This window comes from Orcinus orca, chromosome 14 (genome assembly GCF_937001465.1).
Source record: "Orcinus orca chromosome 14, mOrcOrc1.1, whole genome shotgun sequence".
Taxonomy (NCBI): Eukaryota; Metazoa; Chordata; class Mammalia; order Artiodactyla; family Delphinidae; genus Orcinus; species Orcinus orca.
The window spans coordinates 52,518,056-52,544,694 of record NC_064572.1 but is presented as its reverse complement, the minus strand read 5'-3'; the positions used below and the strand labels follow the sequence as shown (position 1 = coordinate 52,544,694).

Below are 26,639 nucleotides of genomic sequence, written 5' to 3'. Positions count from 1 at the left end.
ATCAGTACGAGAAAAAAGGCAGGCAAACCAATACAAAAATGGGTAAAAGACTAGAACAGGCACTTCACAAAAGAAGTTATGTAATGGTCATTTGAAAATGCTTAATTTCATTAACCATAAAGAAATGCAAATTAAAACCACAATGAGATAACTCAACACACTATAAAAGTAGCTAAAATGAAAAAGATGGATAATACCAACTATTGGTAGAATGTCAGCCATATGGCACTTTCACATAACCATTTTTGGGAGTATAGATTGGTTCAACTTCCTCAGAAAATTGTTTAGCAGTAACTACCAAAACTGAACATATGCGGACCCTATGGCCACAACTAGAGAAAGCCTGCGTGCAGCAACAAAGACCCAACAAGCCAAAAATAAATAAATAAGTAAATTTTTAAGAAGTGGGCAAATTATTTGAACAGGAACTTTGTTAGTGAAGATGTATGAATGGTGATGATCCTCTAAAAGACTTAGAAAGGAGAATCTGAGAAGATGACAGTGATGGCATGATTTTTTTTAATGTTTCCCATCACCTCCCATCACCTAAAAAGAGAGCAACAAAAGTTAAAAAACAAAAACCCATAGACTGTATCTGCAACACAAGTTGATGAAGCATCCCTAAGAATTTCCCAAACTGAGACGGTGGAAGACAAACCACCAACTGCTACAAGGCCCATACCAATAAGCACCATCTTACTGGGAAGAAGCAGAGGGAAGCAGCAGAGTAGCTGATGGAATGAGGGAACTCCCAAGTCACTATAGGTACTCACTGGAAGTTTAGAGGGCTAACTGCTGTTGTGCAAGGAATTACTACCTTAAGCTCTGAGAGGACTTGAGCAGAGGGGCCCTATGAACTCTCAAAACTCACCAGCTGAAGCTCCCTTCTGGAACATAACTTTGAGAAATATCTCCCAGGAATAAAAATCCATATTAAACATGATAGAGACAAAAAGGTACAGGAAAGAGAAGGCCCAGATGAAAATGGGGGCAGGAACAGAATCAGATCTCTGAAAGGGCAAGGAAGAGCACTTCTGACCGACTCCACCCTCCCCATCCCCTGATACCCCAACCAAGGTTCGGGAAAATAACTTAGTACTAGATATGTAGGAAAATCTCACAGATCAGTTCTGAGCCACTTAATACCACCTCCCTAAGTACCCAGTAAACAGAACACTAAGGCTTCAACTCCTTCCCTACAATTTTGTTTAAACCTGTTGGTTAATTCTACTAATTCAGTAGAGGAATATTCCCGCTTGGTTTTTGTTTTGGCTCACTGGGATCTCATCTCAATTATTTCCCAGTTCCCTAGTGGCCTGTGTTTTAGTCATGCCCTGGTCTTCTGACGAGTCATTGTCCCAAGGACCCCACCTCTCTCTCTCTCTATCATAGATATGGTTCACAAGTACATATTTACATATTTTACATCAAAATTGGATTTTCTTCCAGAATGAGAATATTTATTGAAAAAGTTTCCAAAAGCACCCACATTGTTAACATTTGGTCAAGAGACAATCAGAACCCCAAGGTTGGTAGAATGAACTCTAATGAAAACTGCTGAGAGAATCAAAAAATCCCAACTTAATCTTTCATATTAGCTATTTCATAAATAATGTAAAATAAATATTCTAATGAAACATTCTTATTATACTAGGAGTATTATTCAATTTGGAAGGCTATCATTCTAATGAACAATTATTTGTTCTCCCAGTAACACAAACAAAAGTGTGAACATAAACTGCTTGGGTCTAAATAATGGTTTAAAATCTGGGAATATAGTACATGGAAGATGTTGAACTGAGACTGGTTTTAGAAGTAATAAATTTAAGAATCCTTCTATCATAAAATGTATTATTCCAGTAATGATAAAATAGTTAAAGTTTTAGAAGTTAACTTCCTCTCAGGTTGCAAGGTATGAAGCTCAAACTACAAATCTTTTAACTAGAAGAATATAACATCTTTTTTCTTGCTGTGGAATTTTCTCAAAAATACTGTCTCTCTCCCTTTCTCTCTCTCTCCTCTCTCTCTCTCTCTCTCTCTCTCTCTCTCTCTCTCTCTCTCTCACACACACACACACACACACACACACACACCAATTAAAAAATAGCTTAACAGATTGATGTGAAGGTGCTTAAGGGTAGACTGAGCTGATAGGTGAGTGGAAGAAAATGCTTGAGTGAGAGAAAACGAATAGTTAGGAGAGAATTCAGTGACCTGTGATTCTATGAGAATTAAGTGATTGGGTAAGTTAAGGAGAAGAGCTAGATACAGGCAAATTACACTGTAATGCAAATATTTATTTTCAGCTTACATTTGGCAGAACACAGTCCAAATTCCAAGGATCATTAATGAATTATATGAAGTACCACCTTAGAGAAATATATTCCAAAAATTGACACTTATAGATTCTGGTTTGGTTGTATGTAGCTCCCAAATGTTTAAGGGCATGCATCAATTCTGAAGTTTATAAAAGGAAAGCACTCAAAGCTATCATAAAAGTTGATTTTGCCTAAAAAAAAAAAAGCTCCTTTTGAGATCAAGATTATATACAAAAAGAGTTTCAAGTACATGATTATGTGTTGGAGAGAAAAAACTTCAAAATGATAAAATGACTATAAAAAACAGTAAGTACAGTGCACTGCACACATCAAGTTGTAGACTAGACAGAAAAATGGCTAACGTCCACAGGCTATTTACTAACTGACCAAAGTCTCAGAACCGATAGCGATTAAATTTTGGCTTGACTGAATAATTTGGTCACCTATCATGAATGAACTCTTGTTGGTCAAAGATTATTATTCAACGTTCAACTTTTTATACATCCTATTCTAGAAAAGACCTTTTGCTTTTATCATGAGATTCTTCAGTTTCAGGCATTTCCTAAGTGAGAATAATAGCACCAGAGTAATGTCACAACCTCTGTAACATTAGGGAAAATGGACCACACTTACCCTCTATCCTGAACTATTTTACATACCAAGGACTACAATGATAACCATATAGTCCTATTTAACAATAAATTAAACAATTCCTATAAAACTTTAATAGTCTATGAAAAGTTTATGAATCAAATTAATGTTCCAGACATCAAGTAAATTTATTTTAAGGTCTTTTAAGATAATCCCCTTGAAAGAAAAACTAGGTTCATTCCACTTTAACATGCCCATAGACTTAGTCTAGTGTTTGTACATAAAAAGTACACAATAGGTATTGATGAACTGATGGTGTTAATTTAAGACAAGTATCAGGATCAAGAAGTTTTCAAAAAGAAATATAGCAATTAAAAGAAATCAATTATTCAAGAATGATACGCACAGTATAAGTCCATTTATAGAAAATTTTAAATTCCCACAACAATACTACAAGTTTTCAGAGTCAAGCATGCAATGGAGTGGTAAATACTGAGCTTCATGTTGGTGGCTACCTCTAAGAAGGGAGTGAGGGCAAAAGCACCAGGGAGGCATACAAAAGTCCTCAATTCTTCTTATTTGGATCTAAACCGAATGATATAATATTAATTTTGATAAAACAGTATGATGGGCATGAATGCTCATTATACTGTTCTCTTCTTGTCTGCCTAATTACAAATTTAAAAAAAGAAAAAGATTAATACCAGACCTTTGCAGGAACAATCAGCAGTGTATTGATGTATCAGTAGTATTTATCAGCTAATCATCTATTTTATGAATATCATTCATTTGAAGATCAATGATCTACAGACCAATGATCTATGCATCTTCTTTTATACCTTCAATATATAGTTGTATCACTTTTTATTTAGATTTTTAATAAAACAGATTTCAATTTTTCTCTAATAAGTGAAAATCTGAGGAAACTTCTATTAGAAAAAAATTTCCTTATATTGCCTGATTTAGTCAAAGCTGCTTGAAATGCTAGCCTGTTACCATCAGTTACTGATTGTGTATTAATACGGAGAGCAGAAAAGACCTGGTAGTAAAGTCACAGGAATTCTGTTTATTATTATAGCAAACATTTTCCTGGCATTTGACAGAACTCAGAACCATTTCTTTGAAATGGGTTCATATCTGTGAAACTAAGCCCACCAGTAGGAAGTCTTTCTTTACAGAAATGAACAAAAAGGAAACTAAACCATCAAAAGATATATTTCACATAATAGTAAAATATAAAAATATAAGCAAAAATGACAAAATTTTTTAAAAAATGCTAAGCAATGGATTTAAGAAACTTTGATTCTATTCTTCTGTCTTGTTGCTAATGGTCCTCTTTGTTCTTCCACTGTTACATATGTGAAACAGGAATGATAATAATTAAAGAATGGCTTTGCAAGACTTACTAGGAGGTTAAAAGGAATTATTGAAACAGTGTTCAAATACTTTATAAATACTACTAGCAAAGATATTTATTATATTTTTGTCTTCCTTCAGTGAAGGTGTTCTTTTAAATCAGACTCTGTTTATTAATATCGTTTCGAATTCTCAACTAGAGAGATGTTAGCTTTCTTTCAAAGCGATACTCCCAGTGAATCATAATAGTTCTTATTAAGAAAGATGATACCAGAACTGTGCTACCTGAGGAAAAGAGAAAGAACTGCAGCACAACTGGCAAAGTTCCTAGACTTAGTCCAATCAAGTTATGGATTGTCCAACTGACATAATATTTTGTTACTCCAACTTTCAAGTATCATCCTGAAATCACATTCTATCTTAGTGTGAGTTTTCGTACATAAATATTTAACTTCTGTAAATGTTTGTAGTGCCAGTTATCTTTTTGAATAGATCTTTTTCCTTTAAGAGAGCTGCTCCAGTGAAGAATCATTTCTTACACATCCATGTCCAGACTCAAAAAGAAACGTTTTTCTTTGAAAAGACAGAAATACCCAAGTAATGTTAAAGCTTGCTGTAGCCAGGGATTGCCCACCTATTCCAAGCATGGGATCACTCCCTGGAGATTTCTGATGAATTAAAAATGTTTTCCAGTTACTCATAGCTCATCAGATGTGTTCACCTTTGGTAGTTCACATTCTTCACTGGTGTGACAACTCTGAAGGATGTCCTTGTAGTGGTTCTTCAGATCTTCATACAAAGAAACAGTTTCTTGGGAGTGAGCCAATGGTAACACCTTTTCATTCAGTAACATCTGCACTTGGAATTCTTCCTTAGGAGTCTTAGCATTTTTACAATGGTAAAGCACAAATATTAGGTTTGAGGCATAGGGTACAATGTGACCACTTCGGAACTTCCGATGCATTTGCTCCTTGTAATTGTAAGCTGTTAGGGGCTCCTTGTCTTTGAAGTAGCCCATGAGAGAAAGCAGTGGAAGAAGGGTCTCTGCATGACCAAACTGAAGGATGACTGGAGAGGAAACTGGTTGAAAACTTAAAAGAGAAGTAGAGAAAAAAATACATATAAACATATTTTTACATACAAAGTAATTTAACATGATAGCTTTTAAACATAATAGCTATACTTAGAATTAGCATACAACTTTATCATCTCTTTGTAATCTTTATAACAACAGTCTACATAACAACAATATGGCTGAAATTCTGTGTGGCAGAGAACTGAACTTTTTTTTTTTTCCTTGCAGTACGCGGGCTTCTCACTGTTGCGGCCTCTCCCGTTGCAGAGCACAGGCTCCGGATGCTCAGGCTCAGCAGCCATGGCTCATGGGCCCAGCCGCTCCGTAGCATGTGGGATCTTCCCAGACCGGGGCACGAACCTGCGTCCCCTGCATCGGCAGGCGGACTCTCAAACACTGTGCCACCAGGGAAGCCCTGAACTTTTTATAATAAAAGTTATGTTCCAAAATTTTAGAACACTGTAGTATTGTAAACCCATCTAAAACAGTGAGCATACACATTATTCTTTAAGTTTAAAGAGAGTGTTGAGTCTTTTCTTGTAGATTAAGGAACTTGAAGTTGATATGTATTTCAAAACTGCATTGCCTGTCTGTGAAGGACTGGCCCTTAATAAATATTGATTACTCCTTGGAGCTCATCTGAATAAATTTCAAATGTTATTTTATCTTTATCTAGGGAATAAGGACAAGCACTATTCAGTAAATTTCTCGGTTAAAACCAAGTCTGAACAGTGAACAGTAATGCATGTTATTCCTCAATGTTTTATAAGACCCAACTTGGGCACAAAATGTGGAAGAGAGCTACAAAAGGGTAGAGACATAACCTATTCTAGCTCATCTACTGTGTCTGTGGTTGGGAATGGACTTTATACACTGCCAGAAACACAACAGCTTCCAACACCATGAGCTAGGTCACTTTTATTTTTGTTTTTTCCAAGTTTTCTACGATTTTTTTCTGGTAAAGGCTTCTTTTAAAAGCAGCAGCAAATGACTGTTTAGCCTTCTCTCAACTTTTATAAAAAGAATATGACTATTGTTCTTAAATATAATTCATAAACCTATTCAAACACAGTTAACCATCTGACTTCTTGCCACCACCCCAACACATTAGGTTCACATTTTCTGGGAGGACAGCAGCATTTGCAGCAGTTTTTGAACCTTCCTAATTCCTTACATAAAAACAGATGGAGTTGGGCTTCCCTGGTGGCACAGTGGTTGAGAGTCTGTCTGCCGATGCAGGGGACACAGGTTCGTGCCCCAGTCCGGGAAGATCCCACATGCTGCGGAGCGGCTGGGCCTATGTGCCATGGCCGCTGAGCCTGCGCGTCCAGAGCCTGTGCTCTGCAACGGGAGAGGCCACAACAATGAGAGGCCCGCGTACCGCAAAAAAAAAACAAAAAACAAAACACAGATGGAGCAAATGGACAGCAGATCCCAAACCCAAGGGAAACATTCACAACATAACTATGTGGAAAAGTATTCTCCATGAATCATCAATAGCCTCAAGACCTGCATATTATCAGTATCAGTGTAGAAGGAAGCAGAGGGAAGCATGTAAGAGATCTGAAAACTGGAGAATCCCAAACAGCCATCGGATATTCACTGGAAAGTGCTGTGGGCCAATCTGAGATAGCAGCTGAAATTGGGAAGGGTTTAGGTTACTCTAGTGTGTGTGTGTGTGTGTGTGTGTGTGTGTGTGTGTGTGTGTGTGTGTGTGTGTGTAGAATATGTATGTACTGATACTATATATTATATATGTATGTATATGTATATATATATAATGACAATAGTAATATAGATTGATTTTTTCTATATGCCATAAACATACAACATATCATAATTATTTTTGCTTTAGGTAATGTTACCTTTTAGAGCAATTAAAAATAGAATAAAAATTATGGTAGACAGAATTCTAAAATGACCTCCAAGAATTCAGCCCCTTGGTGTATATACCCAGTATAATCCACACCTCTTAAATTGGGAAAGACCTACATATTATCAAGATATCACTTGCATGATTATGTCATATGATACGGCAGAAAATATTTTGTAGATGTAAATAAGTTTCCTAATCATTTGAGTTTGAGTTAATCAAAAGGAAGATTACTCTGGGTGGACCTAGCCTAATCTGGGTAGGTTACTGAAAGGGGATGAAGTTTCTGAGAGATCTTCCTGCTGACCTGAGAGCGGAAACAGCCATGTTGTAAACTACATATGGAGGGACCACATAATGAGAATATGAAATTGGCCTCCAACAGCTAAGAGCAGACCCCCGCCGACGAGCAAAAAAACAGGGACTCAAATGCTTCAACTTCAACTTGGTGAGTGCAAGGGAGGACTACCTCTAGGCCTCTCTTGGGGCTGCAGAAATCTAGCCCTTATGAACTCTCCAAACAACTGCTCCAAAGTTCCACTGAAGGACAGAGGCCACACTAAGGAGAAACTGCTGGGAGTGGGGTCAAGACTGAGCAGGAGAGGGACCACAGAGATAAAGGAAAAAGGAAGCCCAGATAAAAGTGGGGGGAGAGGAGCAGAGCCAGGAAGCAAGCTACCATATTCCTGAACAGCGCACACGCGCGCACACACACACACACACACACACACACACCAGAAAAGGGAGCTCTGTAAGGTTAAAAGAGCAACCTGATACAGACTTCTTCTAAATGTTGAGGAAAACTAAATTTACATTATAACAAGCAACAGAAAAATAAATAAGAGAATAAGGAGCAGAAAAACATCCCTACAGAAAATAAACTATACTAGAAAAGTATACTCAAAAAATACAGAGAAACATACTATTTCTCAATTATCCATTATTTTGAGATTAATATTCTCTAAAAGGTGTGAGATTTAAAAACCATTCATCAGCAGGTGACTGTAAGCCTCTTTTCTTAACTGGTATACTTTAATTAGGTCATCTAAAGTACCTAAAACCTTTATTTATTTCCAAGCAGTATCTCCTTAAGTCCAAAGTTCTAAAGCAGTACCATTCAAACCACAGTTATATTTAGTTTGACTGCATAAATATTTTTACATCTTATAATATTTGTCAGTATTTTAAAAGTGGGAGATTTCAAATTCTTAAAAATCCAGATTTGTGGCTCCTCTTAAAAACCTGAAAGATCTGGCAACATGAACTCCTAACAAGGCAATCATCAGCTGAACAGGAATAAATAAGGTTTACCCTCCAGAGATGACATATACCTGTTGCACAGGACATATATCATTTCACGTTGTTTAAGATAGGATGGATTCATTCATTTGTTACTTGCCTCGCCCCTTTATATATTTGACTATAAATAAGCCAAAGCCACTGCCATAATGTAAATATAATGGAATTTAATAGTGATAGAAGTTAAAGAAAAACATGTAATATAAAGATACTGGTTTGTATTTTAAATCTTCTAGCCATGAGGCAGTAAGTGCAAAGCCAGGAACAACCCTCAGCTCAATACTCTACTATTGCTCTTTGTAAGGTTTATTAGGACACATCAGAGTTCAGGAAGGAGAGCAGCAATACCCTCCCTGTCTCACTGAAAGGCTTAACTGTCAGCAACTCTCTCCTCTTTTCCCCACTGGGGAACTCCAATAAACTGGGAAGAATATATAAGGCAATATATAATATAAAATATTCTACTTTTAACATGTAATTAACATAAAAATTATTAATAAAACTATTTTATTCTTTTCTACCAAGTCTTTGAAATGCCGTGTGTACTTTACATTTACAGCAATCTGAATTCAGATCAATCCCATTTTCAGATGCTGAATAATTGCATGTGGCTGGTGGCTATTATGTGGGAAAGTGATAGACAGTGGAGTAAACAGCCTTACCCTACCTACCTGGGTTTCAAAAGTCAATCAAATAAAGAGAAAATAGAAAAACAGATAAAAAACAAATAACAAACACACATATGAAACAAAAAAATGTGTGTTGGGGAAGAGAAGAGACCAACAGGGCTATGTACAAATGATGAGTTCAAAGTCCTATTAACTACATCCAAGCTACAGAATAAATTAAATCTAAGCTGTTACCCAAATTTAAGGTTTAAACCTAGGGTTCCTTAGGTTTATATAAAAAGCAATAAATCCCATTTTCTCTTTTGACTGCCTACTTTCAGTCACATATTAAAATCAGCTATTTTTGAGAAGAAAGTCGAGAAAAATTGTGCTTTAAAAATGCTTATTGGGAGTTTTATGGGAAATCAAATAACTTTATATATTAGATTCATATAGGAAGCCAAATCAACAAAAATAAATGACTGTCTTCTGCCATATGATCCACCTAAATTAAAAAAAATATTTTAGAATTCCAAGCAATTCTCAATAGGAAGCAATTAAAAATTATTTTTTAAATGCAATTTAAAAAATAAATGCCATGAGTATCATCTTACTACAGATCAATCTCCATTACAGAAGTATGCAATATACAAAAACAGTATGTTTGAAGGTCTGGTTAAATGCATCAATACAATAATGATAACTAAGGACAAGGAAAACTACATACTAGAGGGTCAAGACTAATGTAGCCTTCCCCAAAACAATCTAAACAACTAAAAACATCAATTTACTTAGAGATCCAAATGTGCTTGCAGAAAATAGTAAGCAACTTACCATTTTTTGTAGGTTATATATTTCTACAATAATGCCAAATATAAAGAAGGAGAAATGAGCACAATTTCACTCATGATTATTTTTTGTCTGCCTTTAACCTTTGTGCCTTAAAGTGTCTTGCACAAATAGCAGATGCTGTTGCTACTTCAGAAAAAGAAGTTGGCTGATGTTGCTTGTATTCATACAAAAAAAGCATTGGACAAAAATGGATGTGCTCAATTTTCTGAAACATAAAGAAGAGACTTTTCAAAGATCCATTCTGCCATTTGTTTAGATGTGACAGATACTAGCATTCTCTGCCAAGTGCCAGGTACCATGATAGTTTCGCTTTTTAGAAGAGGGAGGAAAGATGAGAAAGGGGGAGAAAAAAGGTGGTAAGGTGAAAGAACAAAAATACAAACAAAACATATGCCTGGTTCTTGCAGATGAGAATTTGTCTACGTGTTAGGGGAACCCAGAGAAAGAGTAAAATCACTCTGTCTGAGGAAGAATTGGACGGACTTTGCTGAGGAGGTGGCGTTTGAGCTGGATCATGAATACATTCCTATGAAGTCTTATAATAGAAATGCTGCCCGTTGTGGCTTTAGTAAAGTGTAGTATCTGCTTTACCCTATGATGTAGGTATCATCATCCCATTTTTACAGATGAAAACACTGAGGTTAACTTACTTGCCTAAGTTAACTCTGAACCATCAATTAAACTCACTAGAAAAAATACTATGCATTAAATTCATAGGAATAGATAATATAAAAGATTAACCTAAATCCTTTCAAAAAAATATTAATCGTCCTCAGCCTGATTCTTAAGTTCAATTTTTCAAAATTGTTTTTTTTAAAGAAGGGCACATCTGAAATTATTTAATTTTTTAGCTTGAACTTGAATACAGGAATACTATAAATCGAGTTTCACGAATATAATATACACACAAAAAAATTCACTTGGAAAAAGCTCAATGCCTCTTATATAGGAAAATATTTGCGTAACTGGACTGGAGCAAATAAGTTAGGAATTTAGTAACCCAAGTTTACTTTCAAGCCATTGCTGATTTAAAATCAATCAAATCAAATAAAAAAAACTTAGTACAAATTTAAAATCAATTTCAAATCAAATCAGTGCGGGGGGGCTATGAAAACATGGCATTTCAATATACCAGCTGAGAAAAACCACATTGTTAGTGCTTGGTAACAAGGCCCCTGGTGTACTAATGTGAATTGGGCAATTTAAAAAATACTCTTTAGCAACATGCCCTTTGGTGAGAGCACATGTTAAATCCTACAGAATAAGAAAATGGACTATCTCTTAAACAAGGCATCAATTCTTCTCCAAGAATGTATAAAAGGCAAAGATTACATTCCCCGGGTTTTTAACCTGAAATAAATATGTGACAGAGGATAAACAAAAACAAAAGACAAGAAATCTTGCTTCAGGAACACACTACATGACTAACTGCTTCATAAATTTGAGACACCATGTGTCTATTATGAGCTTATGGAGACCATCTTCTCTCAATAACTCTGAGACACTCAGTACAACATACTCTCCACCATGAATTCAGTTTGCTGAGTAATAAAGGGTGTATGCAACTACATTTTTATTGTAGCATGAAGAAAGGGAATATGTCAACAAATGACAGTTCTCAGTTTCAGAGACCCAACATCTAAGCCAAATACTTTTCAACTCCCATTAGTAAGTACTAGCTATCTGGAACACTGTACTGAGGTTGTATCCAGATCCAATGTCATCTACTTCTTATTTCCTAAACACTTTCTTTATATATGAACATCTTCTCCTTGCCAACCAATCTCCCCCTCTTTATCTCTCTCATTTCCCAGACATAACTATTTAAAATCACTTTGCCCATTTCTAAGACACCTGATTACAAAATACAGCAGCAGACAATGCTTCAAGTTTGTATCAGGATGCATGATTTCTTGTTTTTTGACAGCAATATCACCCCTGGTCAAGTGTATTACAAAACAACACAAATATATATATAAAAAATATATACACATATATATGTAATATATTATATATATATATATATATATATATCATACAATCACCTGAAACAAACGATCACTTTAAGAACTATGTGTAAATCATTCCTAAATGTATGTATACAAAACTTCATTGAGCGCAGAATAAGAAGACACTTAATTGGTTTGGTTTACATCTTTTTAAAAAATGTTAAGGAATATTATTAAAAATCTGGCTTAGAGGGCTTCCCTGGTGGCGCAGTGGTTGAGAGTCCACCTGCCGATGCAGGGGACGCGGGTTCGTGCCCTGGTCCGGGAAGATCCCACATGCCGCAGAGCGGCTAGGCCCATAAGCCATGGCCGCTGAGCCAGCATGTCCGGAGCCTGTGCTCCGCAACGAGAGAGGCCACGACAGTGAGAGGCCCACATAACGCAAAAAAAAAAAAAAAAAAAAATCTGGCTTAGAGAAATTTTATCTCACAGGGAAAGAGCTTATAAAATAGAAAAGAATGCCTTATGATACTTTGTAAAATATGCTATCAACAAGAACATAAAACTGAAACTCTCACATGGCCTAAAAGTTATCTTTAAGCACTTAACATGTTTCATACAATTCTAAAAATCTTTCTTCTCGATTTTTGCATTTCAAAAAAAAATTCAGAGATCACTAAATGTGCAGGTTGGATTTTAAGGGTAAGAAGCAGAATTTAGCACACTCCTAAATAAGTTAAAAGATCAAAAAAAAGTAATTTTTCCATTAACTCAAAAAGTATTCCCAATAAATAATAGCTCAGAATATAAATCACTTGCCTCAGACATAACTGTTTTTCTTCACTATTTATTTTTCCTAGCTGATTCAACCTGGTAATCCTTAATGATTCAAGTGTTAAAACTAGAATAAATATAATAATCTTCTTCAAGGCTCCCTAAGAAAGCAGAAGTAAAACACCTACCTCATAATTATGAGGTATAAAATTCAAAAGAACTTAGCTAATAATTTTTCAGTCCTTTTAAACTACATACTTTAAATCAAGGGCCTACTTACAGCTAAGAATGCCAGAATGCTTTTCTTCACTAATAAACAGTGACTAAGCAATATGTAAACTGATTTCTACTTTACTGTTTGAAACTCAACTGCCAAAATATCAAATGCTGGGTATAAAAAAAACAAGTAGAAATTTCAGTCTGCAGTCTGTAAGGAGCTTAGAAATTGCAATTCCATCCTAACAGCAAAGAGCTGAACAAACTGAAAAATCAACAATTCTTCTTAGATCCATCAGAGAAGTGAGGTCACAGGTCAAACCGCTGTCCCCCAAATTGGAGAGAGAGACAGGTAGATACAGAGAATAACAATTTACAGGAGCAGAAACCTCCATGGGAACCATGCCAGGGTCGGAAAACCTAAACTGTAATTGACAAATTGCTAGAGGCTCAGTGTGGACAAGTCTAAGTTAAAAACTTCAGGGGACCAGGGCTTCCCTGGTGGTGCAGTGGTTAAGAATCTGCCTGCCAATGCAGGGGGCACAGCTTCAAGCCCTGGTCTGGGAAGATCGCACATGCCGCGAAGCAACTAAGCCGTGAGCCACAGCTATTGAGCCTGTGCTCTAGAGACCGTGAGCCACAACTACTGAGCCCACATGTCACAACTACTGAAGCCCACACGCCTAGAGCCTGTGCTCTGCAACAAGAGAAACCACCGCAATGAGAAGCCCGTGCACCGCAATGAAGAGTAGCCCCTGCTCACCGCAACTAGAGGAAGCCTGCACACAGCAATGAAGACCCAATGCAGCCAAAAATTAATTAATTAATTTAAATAAATAAATAAATAAAAAGTAAAAAATAAAAATTTCAGGTGACTAGGCATAGCGAGGGGAGTGAACTCTGCCAGGTCCTCAGTGAATCCCCTCTTGCTTCTGGCAGGGAAAGGATAAAAGGAACCATTTTGAAATAAACCAGAGCTTTCTGTTCTTCTTAACAAGGCCTGCCCTCAGGAGAAACTATTTCACCAGAGTCTAACCTGCTAGGGGGTTTTATCAGAGCCTAGCCTACCTGGGAGAATAGAAATACTCAACTCTAGCCCCCTCTAACTCTCCTGTGTCATTTATGGAGGAGAAGAAAACTGAGAGGCACTGGTGAAGTTCACTGCTTGGGGCACAGGCTCATCAAAAGCCTGAGACCTAATCATAGGACTATAGAATGCTTCCCTTCCCTCCACACCTTACCACTATATTACTAAAGGCCTATTTACCATAGTTCCTCTTACCCAGTACATCATGTCCACTTTCAACAAAAAAATTACAAGGCATACTGAAAGGCGAAAAACATCATTTAAAGAGACTGAACAAGCATTAGAACCATAGTCAGATACAGCAGGTATGTTAGAATGATCAGGCCAGGAATTTTTTTAAAATATAATTTATCTGTCAAGGGCTTTAATGGAAATAAAAGCAGACAATATGCAAGAACAGATGAATAATTAAAGAGATGAAATTTCTAAGAAAGAATCAAAAATAAATACTAGAGATCAAAAACACAGTATAGAAACAAGGAATATCTTTGTAAACCTGACACAGATGAGGAAAGAATCTCTGGGCTTCAGCATATGACAACAGAGACTTCCAAAGCTGAAAAGCACAGAGAAAGAAGACTGGAAAACACCAGAACAGAATATACAAGAACTGTGGGACAATTACAAAAGGTTTAAATTAACATATATGTAATGCGAATACCAGAAGGAGAAGAAAGAGAGACAGGGACAGATGAAATATTTAAAGCAATAATGAATGAGAATTTACCCAAATTAATGTCAGATGCCAAACCACAGATCTAGGAAGAGAATATTGAATGGACAAATTCCAAAAAAAAAAAAACTATACCTACACATATAATATTCAAACTTCAGAAAATTAAAAATAATGAAAAAAAATTTTGAAAGAAGCCACAGGAAAAAAGCACCTTACCTATAGAGGCACAAAGATAAGAATTACACCTGACTTCTCTTCAGAAGCCATGCAAGCAAGAAGACAGTGGAGTGAAATATTTTTAAGTGTTGAGAGAAAAAAAAAAACCCAACCTAGAATTAATGTTGAGGAACTCAGAGCTTTCCTGCTAATATAAGGTACAGGCAAGAACGTTCCCTCTCACTACTGTTTTTCAACATTGTACTGTAAGTCCTGGCTAATGAGAGGAGATAAGAAAATAAAATAAAAGGTATACATATTGAGAAGGAAGAAATAAAACTGTCTTTGTTTGCAAATGACATGATCATCTATCTAGAAAATCCAAAGAATCAACAAAAAAACCCTCCTGGAATCAATAAGCACTTATACCAAGATTGCAAGATACAAGGTTAATATACTAAAGTCAACTGCTCTTCTATATACTAACAATAATCAAATTTCCATTTGAAATTAAAAACACATTACCATTTACACTAGCAACCCTAAAAATGAAATACTTAGGTATAAAATAACAAAATACGTACAAGATCTATATGAGGAAAACTACAAAGCTCTTATGAATGAAATCAAAGAATAAATAAATGAAGTGATATTCCATGCTGTCAGATAGGAAGGCTCAATATTGTCAAAATGTCAGTTTTCCCTAACTTGATCTATGGATTCAACACAATTCCAATCAAAATCCCAGCAAGTTGGGCTTCCCTGGTGGCGCAGTGGTTGAGAGTCCGCCTGCCGATGCAGGGGACATGGGTTCGTGCCCCGGTCCGGGAAGATCCCACATGCCGCGGAGCGGCTGGGCCCGTGAGCCATGGCCGCTGAGCCTGTGCGTCCGGAGCCTGTGCTCCACCAACAGGAAAGGCCACAACAGTGAGAGGCCCGCGTACAAAAAAAAAAAAAAAAAAAATCCCAGCAAGTTATTTTTGTGGATATATTCTAAAGTTTATACGGAGAGGCAAAAGACACAGAATAGCCAACACTCAATATTGAAGGAGAAGAACAAAGTTGGAGGACTGATACTTCTCGACTTCATGACTTACTATAAAGCTACAGTTACGAAGATAGTGTGGTATTAGTGAAATAGACAAATCAATGGAACAGAAGAGAGAGCCCAGAAATAGGCCCCTGTAAATAAAGTCAACTGATCTTTGACAAAGGAACAAAGGCAATACAATGGATCAAAGACAGTCATTTCAATAAATGGTGCTGTAACACTAGAGATCCACATGCAAAAAAAAAAACAAACAAAAAACATCTAGTCACAGACCTAACACCCTTCACAAAAATTAACTCAAAAAGGATCAGAGGCTTAAATGTAAAACTCGTAGAAGATATAACATCAGAGAAAACCTAGATGACCTTGGGGATGGCAATAACTTTTCAGATACAACACCAAAGGCACAATCCATGAAAGAAATAATTGATAAACTGGACTTCCTTAAAATTAAAAGTGTATGCTCTACTTAAGTCAACGTCCAGAGAATGAGAAGACAAGTCACAGACTGACAGAAAATATTTATAAAAGACACATCTGATAAAAGACTTATCTAAAATATACAAAGAGCTCTTTAAGATTCAACAATAAGAAAACAATCCAACTAAAAAATGGACAAAAGATCTGAATAGACACCTCAGAAAAGAAGATATACGGATGCAAACTAAGCATATGAAAAGGTGCTCATATGTCATTAGGCAATTAAAAATTAAAACAATGAGATACCACTACACACCTATTGGAAAGGCCCAAATCCAGAACACTGACAACACCAAGTGCTGGCAACAGGAACTCTCATTCATTCTTGGTGGGAATGCAAAATGATACAGCCACTGTGGAAGTTTCTTACAAAAAAACCATATTCTTATCATGTGATCCAGCAACTGCAATGCTTAGTATTCATGCAAATGAATTAAAAACGTATGTTCACACAAAAACCTGAACATCGATCTTTATAGCAGCTTTATTCATAATTATCAAAACTTGGAAGCAACCAAGATGTCCTTTAGTAGGTAAATGAGTAAATTAACTGTGGTACATCCAGTCAATGGAATAATATTCAGCACTAAAAAGAAATGCACTATCAGAGCATGAAAAGATACGGAGGGAACATAAATGTATATTACTAAGTAAAAGAAGCTAATCTGAAAAGGCTACATATTGTATGATTCCAACTATATGACATTCTGCAAAAGGCAAAACTATGAAGGTAGTAAAAAGATCAGGGGTTGCCAGGGGTTGGTGAGAAGGGAGGGATAAACAGGCAAAGCACAGAGGATTTTTAGGGCAGTGAAATTATTCCGTACAATACTACAATGGCAGATACGTGTCATTATACATTTGTCCAAACCCAGAAGACATAAAACACCAACAGTGAACCCTAATGGAAACTATGGACTTTGGTGATAATGATGTGCTAATGTAGGGTCATCAATTATAACAAATGTACCACTGTGGTGTGAGATGTCAATAGTAAGGGAGGTTGGGGGGCACGTGGTAGGGAGTTTATGAGAAAACTCTGTACTTGCTGCTCAATTTTGCTGTAAACCTAAAACTGCTCTAGGAAATAAAGTTTATTAATTAAGCAACAACAAAAAAACTACTACATGGGAATATATGTGACCAAAAAAGCACATTTTTCCTTCCAAAGAGTTAAAATAGTCCCTCTTAAATAGCTGCTCATGCTTCTACCTGTTTGCCCTGCTATAAATGACTTACTCACATCTCAGTTTTCTTTGACAAAGTTAAGCAGCACACATGTTACATGTAAAAACATACTGTGTTTCTATTCTAAATTACTTCCAAACACCCAAAAATGGGGACTTGGATACCTTCAATTAGTGGAGGCTAAAGAGTTGTGGAGTTTCTGTGTGTGCACATATAGCAGTGATTTTTAAATGTGGGGTTATTTTTGTAACTCTAAAGATGTCAAAACAAATATACAAAAGTATTTATTTATGGTCCAGCTTTCATCAGAAGCCATTAAAGGTATGTGCCAGGTTTCTGTAAAGTAAATCAGTAATTCTTGTGAAGGTAGTGGGTTCCATCTCAGGAACACAACACTCTTTGCTTTGTCTCATAATGGAGAGTGCATCTTAGAAGTGTTCTAAGTCACCTGCTAGGAACTGATTTACTTCACTTAGTACAGGCACAACTGCTGTTTGAAAGAACCAAATCCCCAGCTTCTCCTTAAATATACCCAAGTTCCGAGGATGGCATGGGAATTTTTCTGGGTTTTATTCCCAAGCTTCTTCAAAGCAAAGTTGGTTTATGATTAAGCCCAAAATACTGACAACAGCCACTAGGTAAGTGTGTGTGCATATGTCTGAATGAGGGAGTACAGAAGTGTGTGTGTGTGTGTGTGTGTGTGTGTGTGTGTGTGTGTCTGTCTGGGGGCTGGGGGGTTAGAAAGACCAGAGAGAACAAGAGAACATAATGTATGGGAGGACAAAAAGGGAAAGAATGTGAAAAAAAATCACTTCTCAGTTTACTCAGTTCCTAATATAAGGCCACTGCACATAGTTTTGCCAGAAAATTGCTGAGCGCATGAAGACTGCTACATTCCATTCTACCTATGGTCCCATGTAAATAGCTTTCTTTGTATCATATGGCCATTCAATAAACAGAGTTGTGAGGTTCAAGATGCCATGACACCCAGAACTAGGTTTTTACCTTTAACCACTTAACAAATTAAGAAAAATTCAGATATTTTATAATTTGCTTTGAACATTCCTATTTTTCTTAAATCATGCTGTTCCTGTTCTCTATATCTTGGCTGCATACTCTAATCCTTCAACAAACATAGACTTCTATTAGTCACACTTCTCATATTAACTATATCTCTGACTTGTAATGATATTCTTTAGAACTCGTAGCACAACAGTCTCCCAAAAAAAAAGGAATAAAATGCCATGGCATAAACCTTTAACTCTGCCCTCTCCCTCTGATAAAAATGCATTAAAACTGAAATGTCACATTTTCCAAAAACTGACAAAACCACTTTTACAGAGGTTCATTTTAGCTTTAAAAAATTTTAACAACCCTAGAAAATGTAAACTACTAATACAAATATAAGAAAACAAATAACCTATATGAAATATATGTAGAAATACACAGTTGGAATTCTAATATTTTAGGGTTGAGATCTGGTCAAGATTTGCTCATTTTAGAAATAAGGAAAAGACAAGTGAATTACCTAATGTTATCTAGCAAGATAAGAATGCAGTTCTCTAAATTACAGTCCTCTTTTTACTTATATAAGTTAGTAAGGAGATTTTATCAAATCTTCCATTAAAAAGCAAATTTAATTTGAAGTCTAAAATTATGTTGTTAACTGAGGTTTGATGACTATGCATGTGTTCAAAGTAAGTAAAACACCCCCCAAAAAGCTCAACTAGAAAAACAACTGATAATTGCATGTTTTTCCCTAAATGTACTCAGCTTAGATTTTTCTAAGCTCTTAATTCATGTTTCACACTCAACTAATGTTACACAAAGTGTATTTTTAAACATGATCCAGGAATATCAAATAGAGCTTTAGACAACTCATAAAATTCCCATACTTATGTAAGTGCACAAATAAGCAACATGAACTGCCAGAGATATGAGATGCTTTGGGAAGAAAATTAGGAGGAAAAAAAAATTTTTTTGAAGTCTTCTTTTACATCTGATTGAAGCATCAGCTCCAATGAGGCATATGGAGAAGCATCAGGTTTGACAGTTTAACACAAATATAGAATGAAATGACTCAAGCATAAAATTTTATCTCAAGCAAAAATACATAGAAATAACTTCTGCTTCCAGCCAAGATGGAGTAACAGGGACTGGATTTACCTTCCTGCCTTAAACTACTATATAGCCAAACAAAATACATGAAACAGCAATTTTGAGACGTTCGACAATAGTGAGAATAAGAGCGAGGCAAGGCAAATGAGGTGAATCCCAACAGCTGTCCCATCTTAACTGCCCAGAGCTTCCAGGCTGCAGCACAGGGCAGGGGAACCCAAACAGAGCATGGCAGTCTTCCTGAGCAGATGAGACAGAACTGAAAATTTAGGGAGGCCAAGCTGGCTAGAATACACAGGCTAGAGTACCACAGAAGAGAGATCTACAGGGACTCCCCTCAAGTTTTCAGCTAGTACTGATCAGCTCATGTCTGTGAGAAAACTATCCAAACCCAGACAAAAAGTGTTAAAAAGAAGGAGGCGAAAAAAATGCCCAAAGCTAACACAAGGCCAGGAATAGTTTGTGTTCACACAAGCCAGACTAGGAAAACCTCAAAATATACAGGGTGCCAAATAGATGCTCAGGAGGAATTGCCTCAATAGTGGGCCAAAATTAGCCCATAAAAAACATTATTATAAACACAAAAAAGGTAAACCACAGACTAGGAGAATGTATTTGTAAAGCATAAATCTGAGAAAGAATTTGTATCTAGAATATACTTAAAGAACTCTTACAACAACAGTAAAAATGATAAACAACCCAGTTAATAAATGGCAAAAGATTTGAACAGACACTTCACCATAGTAAACATATGGATGGTAAATAAGCACACAAAAAGATGCTCAATATCACTAGTTGTATGGCTGTTAGCATAACTGATACCATCTTGAGCCCTTAGAGTTTCTCCTTCCACTGACCCTGCCCAGAACTGTACTGTGTAGCAGTGAATCACTACTCTGTCATCAAGGGCTTTGTAGTTAATAGATATTGTTTAACAATCATCAGGACCAGGTGGCCTCAATGCTCTGTTCGTCCCCAAACAATAAAAACCTTCACTGACGTATTCCCAGTGCCCAGGAGACTCATTACCCATTCGTGAATCCTGACTTAGGAATGCACATCCTATTTCCAAGTTCCCACCCCCATACCCTAACTTAACTATAAAACTGTCCCGATGCCCCCTTGGCGGTGCAGAGTACAGTTGTGAATGCTTCCAGATCACTGTCCGCCTGATCCTGATCCCACCATGTGCGTAAGTTACCCTATAATAACGGATCCATTGATTACATGGAGCTGCCCAACTTTTGTTTTCGTTTCAAGATGCCTTATCAGTTTGGTGGGCACTTTTCATTCCCTCTGTCCTCCAACACTAGTTTTTAGGGAAATGCAAACTAAAACCACAATGAGGTGCTCCAACACACCCATGAGAATGGCTAAAATTAAAAATACCTACCATATCAAGTGTTGGCCAGGATGTAGAACAACTGTAACTCACATACTGGTGGGGAGAGTTTGGCAGTTTCTCAAAAAGTTAAACATACACCTAAATATGACTCAGCTAGTCCATCTCTAGGTATTAATTACCCGAAAGAAATGAAAGCATATGTTCATACGAAGACCACAAATGTTCACAGCAGCTTTATTTGTAATAGCCTCAAACTGTAAACACCCAAATGTCCATCATAAAGAGAATGGATAAACAAATTGTGTAGTATCCATATAATGGAATACTAAGTAAAATGCTAAATAAAAAGGAATGAATGACTGATACCCACAACATTAATCTTATAACCATTATGCTGAGGGAAAGAAGCCAAACCAAAAAAAATGTGCATATACATACTATATGGTTCCATTATATAAAATTCTAGAAAATACAAGTTAATCTATAGTGACAGAAAGCAGATCAGTGGTCTGCCTGGGAATGGGGGGTGGGAAGTACATTAGAAAGAGTCACAAAGAAATTTCTGTATGCGATAGTTCATTATCTTATTATGGTGATCGTTTCATGGGTGTATAAATATGTAAAAACTCATCAAATTGTATACTTCAAATATGTGTTGTTTATTTCACATCAGTTATACTTCAATAAAGTTTTAAAAAATCAAAACAAGTATTAATAGTTGGTATGCTGAGGTCTGTGAAAGAAATCTTCAATGACCAACCTCAAAAACTCCTCCTCCCATAAAGCCTTTACCAAACCCCAACAGTTCAAATCAATTCTCCTTCAGTATTTCTTTTTACCTGTTTTAGTGCTGTCATACAGATATCCTCCAAACTAGGATATGAGTTCCTTGAGACAATAATTTAAATGTATTCAACTTCGTATATACCCTCTATTGCCTGCATCATAAGCTGCATTGGAGTAGAAGTAAAACTAAAATCAGGGAAGCACTCACTTAGGAGGCAGTTGCTAAAATCTAACAGAGAGAAGATATTAGCCTGAATTGAGATGGTAGCAGTGGGGATGAAGAAAAGTCAAAGGACTTGATATAAAACTGGAAGAAAAAAAAAAACAAACCCCACAATATGGTGAGTAGATGTAGAAGGTGAGGGAGATAGAGTCAAGAATGATGCATAGGTTTGTGGCTTGGATGCCTGGGAGGATAAACAAGGACTGTAGATATTCCTTCAGTACATACTAAGCACCAACTGCATGGCAGGCTTGTTCTAGACACTGAGGACAGAGCAGGGAAATAAAGTTCTAGACATCACAGATCTACAGTCTACTGAGAGTCAAAACATGTCTTTCCAGAAGACCAATGGACACTTGAATCTGAATTCAAAGCATAGCCAGGCTGTGCTGGCTTTTACCATATTTAGCCAGTATCTTTCAACAACTAGCACTATCCTGGTACCTAGTTAAACTCTATGGAACACTGACTTCGGAAAGTTAGCAAAAAAACAAGCAAGAATATATTCTGAGAATTTAGAATCTGTATACATTCCTAAGAACTTTAAAAGACAAAGCTCATTGGTTACAATGGGCTAAGTAATCTCTTGGTGCCACTATACTTTTATTTCAATGCTGCCATCTTATGTTAAAATGTGGAACTACACAACTTAAAAAGCCATACTCTTATTCAACTGTGAAATATAAAAACATCAAAGATTTGAGAGTCAATGAAAAGGTAGATAAAGGCTAATGAGAGTTATTTAATGACCATAACATATATTTACAGCAATTACTTCTGGTATCTGAGAGTACCCCTGACAAAATGCAAGATCTCATGAGGTAATTAATACATAGTCCAGAATATAAACCTTACTTTGAAAAAGTAAGGAAGTGACTTACTGAATCCCCCCAGTTAAAAAATAAAAATAAAAATATACTAACAGAGGTAATGGGGAATGGGAAAGTAGAATAAAATCCAGATATATCTCATTTATTCAGTAAATTCAATCTGCTTTTCTCATCACAGCTGCTTAAACAGCAATAGCTGTTTAAATTTGCTTAAATAGTAAAATTACTGGTTTTAACTTTAATCCCATCACTGTAGTGATGGTTTAAGAAGGAAAATAAAGTCAAGATCCTAATAAGAGCCAAGGACTATGCATTTGGAGGACTGGTTATATTTAACCAAAATGTTGACACTTGTCAATTAACATCATTTGCAATCTCCAATTTTTCTGTGAAGCAAAACATGCTATAAAAATTATGTTGAAAAATATTCAGAAACATTGAAGAATATCTTTGATTTAATGTTAATATAAAAAGATAACAAAAAAAAAGAGAACAACCTGTGTACACAGTATCATCTCAAAGTGGGGTGGAGGAGGGATGGAGATAGCAAACAGTAGTCTGGGAACTCTAGAATTAAGTGAAAGACATTTCCTCAGATAATATTAATGACAAAATATTGCTTTTGTATATATGTATACATATACATATATAAACACACTTGGTATAAACTCAATACAAATTCAAAAAAGAACTTTAAAAGTCATGAAGAAAAAAGGTTCATTGTTTTGATAGAACAGATCATAAAAAGTACAAAGATAAAATATTCTGTTAAAACATTATTATTATACCACACTGGTGTGTGATATTAGCAGCGGGAAGTCTGTGTATGTGGGAGAGGGGGTAGTGTGAGGGAACTCTTTTTTTTTTTTTTTTTTTTTGCCGGTACGCGGGCCTCTCACTGTTGTGGCCTCTCCCGTTGCGAAGCACAGGCTCCGGACGCGCAGGCTCAGCGGCCATGGCTCACGGGCCCAGCCGCTCCGCGGCCTGTGGGATCCTCCCGGACCGGGGCACGAACCCGTGTCCGCTGCATCGGCAGGCGGACTCTCAACCACTGCGCCACCAGGGAAGCCCGAGGCAACTCTTTAATTGCTACCCATTTTCGTTGTGAACCTAAAACTGCTCTAAAAAAGTCTATTAGCTTTTTGTTTTTTGTAACCTATTATTCTCTCTTTGCTGAGCATATACTGGTTTTCTTGAGAAGTACCCTTAATTTTGGCACTGCTCATAGAATTGGATAGTGTCAATCTGTTTTTTGGAAAGAAATCTGACAGAAGTCTCTAAACTCACTTTCTTCCCTCTACTTATTTAAGATTTCATCTTGATTCGGCTAAATGCATATTTTTTAAAAATCCTAATCAGTCTTTTAGTATAGAGAAAACCAGTCTCTGAAAAGCACCTGCCAGTTTCTTCACAATCAGTGCTAACTCTCCTTCCTCAGTTAGAAAAGGAGGCAGTGGCCAAAATCATTTCCTGACTTACAAGGTCAAACTCTCCTTCCTTTAACTTTTTATACTGTTTTACAAACTTACATGAATAATTATACCATGGCCCATGGCTTTTATATACATTTCTATCTTCTCTCAATTGTAAGAGTCACAAGTGCAATGACTTTGTCTTACTCATCACTATATCCAGCTCCTAAGACACTGCCTGACATGTATCACAGTAGACGTTTAAAATACTGTTGAATGAATCTTCTTTTCAATTCACAAATAAAGGAGTAGTCCTCCAAAAGGAGTAAAAATTCAGGAGTAGTCCTCCAAAACAAGTAAAAATTTTCTCCATCTTGCTGATGAAAAGGGAATTAGTTTAAGAAATGAGCTCAAGACCATGAAAATTTGAAGAGACTAAGTACTACAAAATATCTGTTTCCAATATTTGAATAATCACAGCAGCAGAGGGAGGGGAGGTGTGTGAATGTCCGACAAAGACATTAAGGACATGTTTTGACCAGAGAACTCTCGTATACGATAATAATACCACCTTTGTATACTGCATTATACTAAGTGCTTTAATAGGCACTACCTCATTTGATTATCACAACAACCCTGTGAATCAGGAGAGATATTCGCCTTTTCAGAAGTGGGAAATCTGCAGCATCAATAAAGCAGAACCAGGACTCAAACCAAACCCAAGCATCTGCCCACTACATCACATTGCCTCTATATTACTGCATCTCATTCAATAAGCCACCCATGAAAATTAGTCTCATTAGCTTCTAAGTATTTAAAAACACAGTCAGCTATTACCTAACATAATGGAGTACTCAGTTTGTTGCATTTTTTTCCCTCTGTACTTCACTTGTGGGTAAGATAAGCAAATTATAAGAAAATAAACTAAAACTGTTAGGATAAAAACAAAACAAAACTTCCTAGCAGGTAATCTAGATTACTATAAATGGACGAACCTCAGCTTGGAATGCTTCATCTTCAGATCACATCCAGGAACCACTGCGTGTCAGGGATTTTATACACATCTACAGTTTTAATATTCTTTAGCAATCCCTGATAGTCAAAATTGCTGACCCCCTAGAAACTGCATTCCTAGGTATATACCGAAGCAAAATAAAAATAAGTCCCCACAAAAATATGAATACAAATGTTCACAGTAGCATTACTCACAACAACCCAAAAGTGAATATATCTCTAATGTCCATCAACTAATGAACAGATAAACAAAATATGGTATATTCATACAATGAAACATTATTCAGCCATAAAAAAAGAATGAAATACTGATACATGCTACAACATGGATGAACCTTGAAAACACTATGCTAAATCAAAGAAGCCAGTCACAAAGAACCACATATTATACAATTCTATTTATATGAAATGTCCAGAAAAGGCAAATCCAGACGCAGAAAGTAGATTAGTGCTTGCCTAGTGCTGAGAGGGCTGCGGTAAATGAGGAATGACTGCTCATTGGCATGGGTTTTTTTTGTTTTGTTTTGTTTTTAATTTTTTGAAATTGAAGTACTGTAGAGTTGATTTACAATGTTGTGTTAGTTTCAGGTATACAGCAAAGTGATTCAGTCATAATCTTTTTCAGATTCTTTTCCCTTATATGTTATTACAAAATACTGAGTATAGCTCCCTGTGCTATACAGTAGGTTATCTATTTTATGTATAGTAATGTGTATATGTTAATCCCAGACTCCTAACTTATTCCCCACTCCTTTCCCCTTTGGTAACCATAGTTTGTTTTCTATGTCTGTGGGTCTATTTCTGTTTTGTATGTAAGTTCATTTGTATAATTTTTTTTAAAGATTTCACATATAAGCGATATCATATTTGTCTTTGTCTGTCTGGCTTACTTCACTTAATATGATGATCTCTAGGTCCATCCATGCTGTTGCAAATGGCATTATGTCATTCTTTTTTACAGTTGAGTAATATTCTATTGTGTATATATACCACATCTTTATCCATTCATCTGTCCATGTCAATTAATTGAAGTATAGTTGATTTACAACATTATGTTAGTTTCAGGTGTATAGCATAGTGATTCATTATTTTCATAGATTATACTCCATTAAAAGTTATTACAAAATAATGGCCATAATTCCCTGCGCTGTACAATATATATCTTATTTACTTATCTATTTTATATATAGTAGTTTATATGTCTTTTTTAAAAATTTATTTATTTTGGGCTGCTTTGGGTCTTCATTGCTGTGCGTGGGCTTTCTCTAGTTGCAGTGAGCGGGGGCTACTCTTCTTTGCGGTGCGCGGGCTTCTCATTGCAGTGGCTTCTCTTTTGCGGAGCACAGGCTCTAGGCGCATAGG

At 36.3% G+C, this 26,639-nt stretch overlaps 1 protein-coding gene across 8 annotated transcripts in view; it reads right to left on the bottom strand.

The window, feature by feature from the left end:
• MINPP1 (multiple inositol-polyphosphate phosphatase 1) overlaps positions 1-26,639 on the bottom strand; it is a 167,801-nt gene that overhangs the window by 117,878 nt on the left and 23,284 nt on the right. For 2 of the 8 annotated variants that reach the window (XM_004285345.3, XM_033415856.2), the window contains one exon: positions 2,277-5,356. The exons of 4 other annotated variants lie outside the window; for them this stretch is intronic. In XM_004285345.3, coding sequence (XP_004285393.1) covers positions 4,963-5,356 — 394 coding nt within the window. In that variant the 3' untranslated portion in view covers positions 2,277-4,962. Of the gene's footprint in view, positions 1-2,276; positions 5,357-26,639 lie in introns of those variants that run through there. 2 more of the 8 variants (XR_007471134.1, XM_004285346.3) reach the window with 2 other exon arrangements.